The sequence below is a fragment of the Gavialis gangeticus genome, unplaced genomic scaffold, assembly GCF_001723915.1.
Source record: "Gavialis gangeticus isolate Ggan-Ray unplaced genomic scaffold, GavGan_comp1, whole genome shotgun sequence".
Lineage (NCBI taxonomy): Eukaryota > Metazoa > Chordata > Crocodylia > Gavialidae > Gavialis > Gavialis gangeticus.
In genome coordinates, this window is record NW_017729029.1 from 60,215,391 (window position 1) to 60,222,286 (window position 6,896).

Consider the following 6,896-nt stretch of genomic DNA (forward strand, 5'->3'; position numbering starts at 1 on the left):
GCCATGGGCAGGAAGGAGCACTGGGGGTGGGAGGGGTCATAAGACCCCAGCCAGGTGCCTGTCCAGTCTCCTCTTGAAAAATTGTAACAAATATATACATTTTCCATGTATAAAATGTAACTATTGTAGGGTCATCTTGACTTCAAAGCCATCTTGGATTTGGGAAAATATGATATTTACAAAACTGAAATCGTGGAAGCTCCCTTCAAATAATCAAGACTTCAAGTACTTAGTTTCAAGGCTGCTACTGGAAGCAGTGAAAAAGCTAGTCAGATCCAGAACTGCTAATGGTACTTCACTGGCAGGGCTGTGTACTTAACGAGCATCCTTTACAACAGCTCTCCAGGCCTGAAACGGACTAGCTTCCTTTTTCCCCAAGGCTTCTAACAGAAGCCCTGAAATTGACTACTACAAGCCCATAAAATGAGGGAAGCTTAGTCAGTTTCAGAGCTGATACCACCAGAGCACTGAGGGCGCTGTGTACTGAATAAGTATCTTTTACATTAAGGTTAGATAAGCACATATTCTCGGTAAGTGCACAGCCATTTTTTAGTATCTATATGAAATATTTTAGTTGCTGAAGTTTGATTATTAAATTAGTATGCGAATGATAATTGATAATGAAATACATATATTACCTGCCAAAGCAAATGTATTAAATACTGTATAAAAGAAACTACAGTCTCCATTCATATCAAGAAGTGCATCTCCACATATCTTGTAAAATTATATAAAGTGTGTGTGTTATCATACAGGATGTAGTTTAGGATACATTATACAATACAAACACTGTAACTTTCTATCACATAATTAATTGCCTTCTCTAAAACCATAGACCTGACATATACTTAAAACATACACTGAAAACCATACAGTGCAGAATAAGGATAATATTATTATTGTTACCTACCACTCAACATCCAAGCAAACTATTATATCATTGCATCATACCCTGAAGGCACTGGAAAAACGTTCCAAAATTAATTAAACAAAATGTAATAAGGACAAATGCAAAGTCCTTCACTTAGGATGGAACAATTGTATGTATAAATACAGACTGGTGAATGACTGACTAGACCAGGAGCACTCAGTCCCTGTGTCCATAAACCAGATCTGGCATCCAATGCTGTGTCATCTGGCCAGTGAGTCCAAAAAATTGGTGGCAAAAGGAGAAGTGGCACTGATCCCTTGCTGACAAATTTCTGGACGTGTGGAGAGTACCATGGATAGAGAGCATGGCTCTGCACACTGGATCATATGTGCTGGGTGGCACAGGGCCTGATCCCAGCATACAGGGGCAGTGCAGGGCCCTAGCACCCAATCCCAGTGCATGGGGGTAACACATGGCCCTGGGTCTGATTCTTATTTTTTGGTAACATTTTGCCTACAGTTTTGATTTCTAGTATTTTTTCCTAAATTCTGCTCAGAATTACAGAGACAAAGTAATGGTGCTAATGTATGTTGCATATAGATACAGTAACAATACATTTTTGCATGACTTGATAGAAAAATCATCCTCTCCTACTAGACTGAAGCTCATTTTAAGAAAATGATTGAGTTTACATACATGTTATGGTAGGTAAGAGTTTGGTTCTTTGCTATGTGTTTTTACATTCTGTACACTCTGAGAAAGCTAATACATAATATGAGTGTAAATAAATAAAACATAAAAGTTAGGAATAATCAATTCCAGTAACGGAATAAGGATGTTGGTTTTCTTTAAAATTTCTCCTTCAGCACCATGGACTGCTGACTGCAGCTGTACTCACTGATGCTATCACAAAAATGCTAATATGACTGAATGAATTAAAAAATGTTTCACTACTTACTGTCTAGCAATAGATTAACTGTTATATCTTTTGCCAACTTTTCTCTTTGCTTCTCATAGCATAAGCACAACAGGAAACACAGTATCATTTTGCACAGAGAAGACTTCAGTGTAGAAGAAGTTCATGTTTTTGAAGGATAGGATCAGCAATAAAAAAGCTGGAGCAGATAAGCAAGCAATTTAAAACATGAACTGCATTTTAAACAGGTAAATCTGTAGTAGCACTGTGTGAAAACCAGATATTTATAACTCAAAGGTCAAGCCAAAAATTAATCTCAGGGTGACCAAAACCTAAAATGAAGTATTTCTCTATCATTTTGGGTTATTTCATTTTAAAAGAAAAGACATTTTAAAACAACTTTTTCCCATTTAAATCGTAGACTCATAGACATAGACAGATTCATAGACATTAGGGCTGGAAGGGACTTGAAGATCATCAAGTCCAGCCCTCTGGCCCAGGGGCAGGAAGTCAGCTGTGGTCAAAGGATCCCAGCAAGATAAACATCCAAATGTTTCTTGAAAGAGTCCAGAGTAGGTGCCTGCACCATTTCTGGAGGGAGTCTATTCCAGGATTTGGGGGCTCGGAAAGTAAAGAAGTTTTTTCTTATGCCCCCCCTAAAACGGTCCTTGTTATCCCTTGGGGCACTCTGATGAACAGGCATTCCCCCAGATCCTGATGCATACCCCTTATGTACTTATAGACAGCCGCCAGGTCCCCCCTGAGCCTGAAACAAAATGAACTCACAAAACAAAAAAACTAAATGCATTTGAAAATACAGAAATAATATATTGCCACCTTTATAGATTATTTTCCATGTTGTTTTTTTTTTTCTTCAGCCAAAACTCTTTGCAAATTTTGGTCAAATTAGGCAGGCTTACTTTTTTTTTAGTGAATTTACTTCTCTCAGAAAAAAAAAGAATTAAAAAGTAAGCCTAACTTGATTCTTCTTTTTATATGGTTTCAGTGGCTTCAACATATTTTTATGAAAGATTCCATTAATCTTGACAGCTTTGCCAAGTTATTCTGAACCATACCAAGAATATAATTATTTTTGGGATAGCTAAGTAAAATATCTCTTTTTTTTCCCCCATTAACATTAGTCAACTTGGACAAACCAGCCATGGAGGACAAACCTATCCTGGCTTATAGATAGCCTCCCCCAGTCTCCAGTGGCATCTCTCAAGCAACAGGCTACTTAACTTCTATTCTCACTGAGGTACCAGGCCTTGCAAGAGGCCCAAATGCAAGCTGTGCCCCCCACCCATCAACAAAGACCATATCATCACTGGACCAAATAAAATGGCATGCTGACAGGCATGGGAAAACAACCAACCAACCAACCAAAAAGCACTTTACCAGAAAAGGAATTGTGCCAGTTTGCCCCAGCTCCCCAGCATCTGTATAACTCGTATGTGGCTTTTTGGCACTTTTATCCAATAGCTGATCCAATCAGCTGTTCTTAGACAATAAAACTTTAAAAACAAACTTGGGCACAAAAGTACAAAACACTAAATCATCACCCACAGACTGCACTGGGTTACGTGTGGTCAAAACAGGGACTACAGAGTCTTATTCCATTACGGATTAGCTTTTGTGAACCCTTTGTCCCTATGGGTTTATTACTTGTTTGCCCCACCAAGCAGTGTCCCCTCCCCACTCTCCTCTCCCATCTTCTGTATTCAATCAATCTATTTAACACTCTTTTCCATGCATGTTCTTTCACAGATTCTGACAAAGTCAGCTCACAAAAAGTTCATGCTATACATCTCTGGTTATTAGTCTGTAAGGTGCAAATATACCCTCCTGCCTTAACTGATTTTGCTCATTGACAGAGAAGCCTGGATGATAGAATTGCAAAACTGAAAGAACTGCTCCTGTTTTTCTTTTCTTTTTTTTAATTTTAGCTCCTTTCACAGCATGCTGTCTGACTTCCCCTCTGCTGTACAGATTCAAGATACAACATTCAGTAGCAAGTACCATTACAGCTAGGTCACAGAGGCACTGAGGGCATGTCTACATGAGCATTAATGCACTTTTCTTAATGCTCATTGCATCTAGTACCTCCAGGGTGAGGTACTAAATTAATGCACATTAGGCTGCCCTACTGCACAGTAGTGCAAGCACATGCATTTTAGATGACACTTAATGCACAGTAGATGATTTTACTGTGCATTAGTGTAATAGCATGTTTTTTACACACTGCTTTAATGCACAGTAAAATAAGCTACTGAGGATTAAAGCACGCGTGTAGATGCATCCTGAGGTGCATAACTCCTACGTAGGATCCTAACTCCCTACTGATTTTAATTTGATTTGGGCACCTAAATATTTATGACAATGTGGGCCTCTGTGTCTATGTATCAGTCCCATGTGGAGAGAAGTTTTATAAACCCAAAAATCAAAAATGTTTTAATTGCTTTACAAACCTATGGTGCAGCAGACTCACCATTTAGCCAAGCACATTGGGCTGAGCTCTTTTATTCAATGCAGGCTTTGCAGGATGCATTAAACTAAACATGAACAACATGCCAGAAATGGCATAAGCAACATCTGTGTGGGATCCTTGCTTTTATGTGTCCTTGTGACATGGTAATTAGTAGAATTTGTTGGTTCATTGGAGTTTGACAGGCTGCAGTGGGAATGCTTCTGCTGCAGCCTTAAACTAGTAATCTCTAGGCTGTCAACTTCATGCCTTAGCACCCATGGCACTCCAGTTCACTGTGTGTGGCATGGGGCAAATGAGGAAGGGAGCAGAAAGCAGAGCAGCAGATTATGCAGGAGAAAGGGGATTGGAAGGGCCCTCAGGGAAGGCATATGGTTTAATTTATGGCATGCCTTCCAAGAAGATTGGCCCCCAATCAATCAAACAACATTTTCAGGGACAGGGCAAGAGGGCAAAAATCGGAGAGCAGAACCATGAGGGAGCTGAAATGAGCAACAGGTTTAGTGTCACTTTAGGGTCAGGCTGTACGCTGCCTACACTGCTCAGTGTATTTACCAGGTAGGACACAGCCATCAGATGTGGTGAAAGCCACCAGTTTTAGCCAGATCCAAAAGGGATTGGAAAAATTCTTGGAAGAAAGGAGCACTGGTAGCTACTGAGCATGGAAATTAGGGATTAAGCCTTCGAATCAGAGCTTGCTAGATCTTAAATGCTGGATGCTGCAAGTGAGAGGAACAGTGGAAAACCCCCTGATCATACGCAGTTTGCTCTCCCTTTCAGCATTTGCTGTCTGCCATCATGTGACACAGGCCTTTCCATGTGCCATTTCAGATCATGAGCCAAAGCCCACCAAGTAAAGATATAAGCCTCCCTTGACAAAGCAGGCCACTAAGGGCACATCAGTGATTGCTTGGGACAACTGAAAAAAAACACAAAATGGGAATAGGAGTGAAGGTCAAAGATTCAAAACAAGTGCACCAAGGGGGACACCAAGCAGAGCACGCTGGGCAGTGCTCACTGGCCCTGGCCCTGTAACACAGGCCAAATTGACACAAATTGAGGACATGATTCTTAGGCCCAAAGAGCAATTGTTAACCCCACCTGTTAACAGAGGGAGCTATTGGATATGTGTCACCTGATTATCTGGGACAACAAAAGAGCAAAACTTGGGTCAGAGTGAAGGTCATAGGTCCATAAGGAGTGCACTGAGGGGGGCCACCAAAAGCACACTGGCCCTGGATGGCTGACCCAGTGAATGGCCCTTCTTATGATGCAGGAGGCATCACGAGTAATTGTTACAAGGGGGAAATAAGCATTTAGTTTGCCAATTAATGCCTTGTCTTATAGTGCAGGGGGAACCACGGTTAAAGCCCAGCTGGCTCACCCTCACCTCTCCCTCCTCCCTCAGCCCAGCTGAGGCAGGGAGCTGGGCAGGGCAGAGGGGGCAGCACTCCCCCACTATCTCCCACTCCAAGGCAAACCCTTGCGCCCCAGGAGGAGGGGGGAAAGGTACCTGGAGCAGGCAGTGGCCGGGCCCAGCATGCTCAGCCAGGCTGGCGTTGTACACCTGCCGCTCGAAGACAGGCTCATTATCATTGACATCCTCCAGGCGGATGCTGACAAGGCAGGAAGAGGACAGTGGGGGCTCGCCCAGGTCCCGGGCCACAACGCGCAGTTCCAGCACCGCCTGCCGCTCACGGTCCAGCGGGCGCCGGGTGCTGAGCACACCACTCAGCGGGTCAATGGTGAACAGCTCCAGCACCAATGGTGTGCCCAGGCCATCCACTTCCTCCAAGGCATAGCGCACCTGGGCATTGGGTGAGCCAGGCTCATCTGCATCGGTGGCGCGGAGGTGAAGCACGGCAGTGCCAGGCATGGCAGCCTCAGAGACAGTGGTGCCATAGTGGGGCTGCTCAAAGGTGGGTGCCTCGTCATTGAGGTCAGCCACCTGCAGGCGCAGTGCGCGGCGGGTGGAGCGTGGCGGCTGCCCACCATCCGTAGCCACCAGGTGCAGCTCATACAGGGCCTGGCGCTCCCGGTCCAGCGGGCCCTGCACACAGAGCCAGTAGAGGTCGGGACGGCCACCAGGCCGCAGCACAAAGGCCCCGTTGCTGCCATCCTCCAACGCAAGTGCCGCGCTGCCCGCGCCCGCCTCGTCAGGGTCAGACACTGCCACCCGCGCCACATAGTCGCCGGGCTGGGCCCCCTCCGACAGCCGCGGCCCGCCGGTCTCGGTGAGGAAGAGCAGGCGGATGGCGGGTGCGTTGTCATTCACGTCCAGCACAACCACGCTCACCAGGGCGCTGGTGGCCTCAGGCGGGGTGCCGCCATCCCGGGCCTGCACCACCAGGCGATGCAGCACCCGGGCCTCGCGGTCCAGCGGGCGCTGCAGGCGCAGCACCCCCGTGCGCTCGTCCACTGCGAAGTAGCCCTCGGGGTCGCCGTGGCGCGGGTCCAGGGCGTAGTGCACCTCGCCGTTGGCGCCCAGGTCGGGGTCGGCGGCCTGCAGGCGGCAGACGGCGGTGCCGGGCGGCGCGTCCTCCCGCACGCGGGCGCGGTACTCCCGCTGCGCGAAGCGCGGCGCGTTGTCGTTCTCGTCCAGCACCCGCACGTCCAGGCGCAGG

At 46.0% G+C, this 6,896-nt stretch overlaps 1 protein-coding gene across 1 annotated transcript; it reads right to left on the reverse strand.

Annotated features, from left to right (window-relative positions):
* Positions 1-4,052: 4,052 nt before the first annotated feature.
* LOC109300370 (protocadherin-16-like) lies at positions 4,053-6,895 on the reverse strand (the record flags this gene model as incomplete). Its single annotated transcript, XM_019521055.1, has 1 exon — positions 4,053-6,895. A coding segment is annotated over one exon (1,341 nt), but the record flags the coding sequence as incomplete, so codon positions are not given.
* Between the last annotated feature and the right edge of the window lies 1 nt (position 6,896).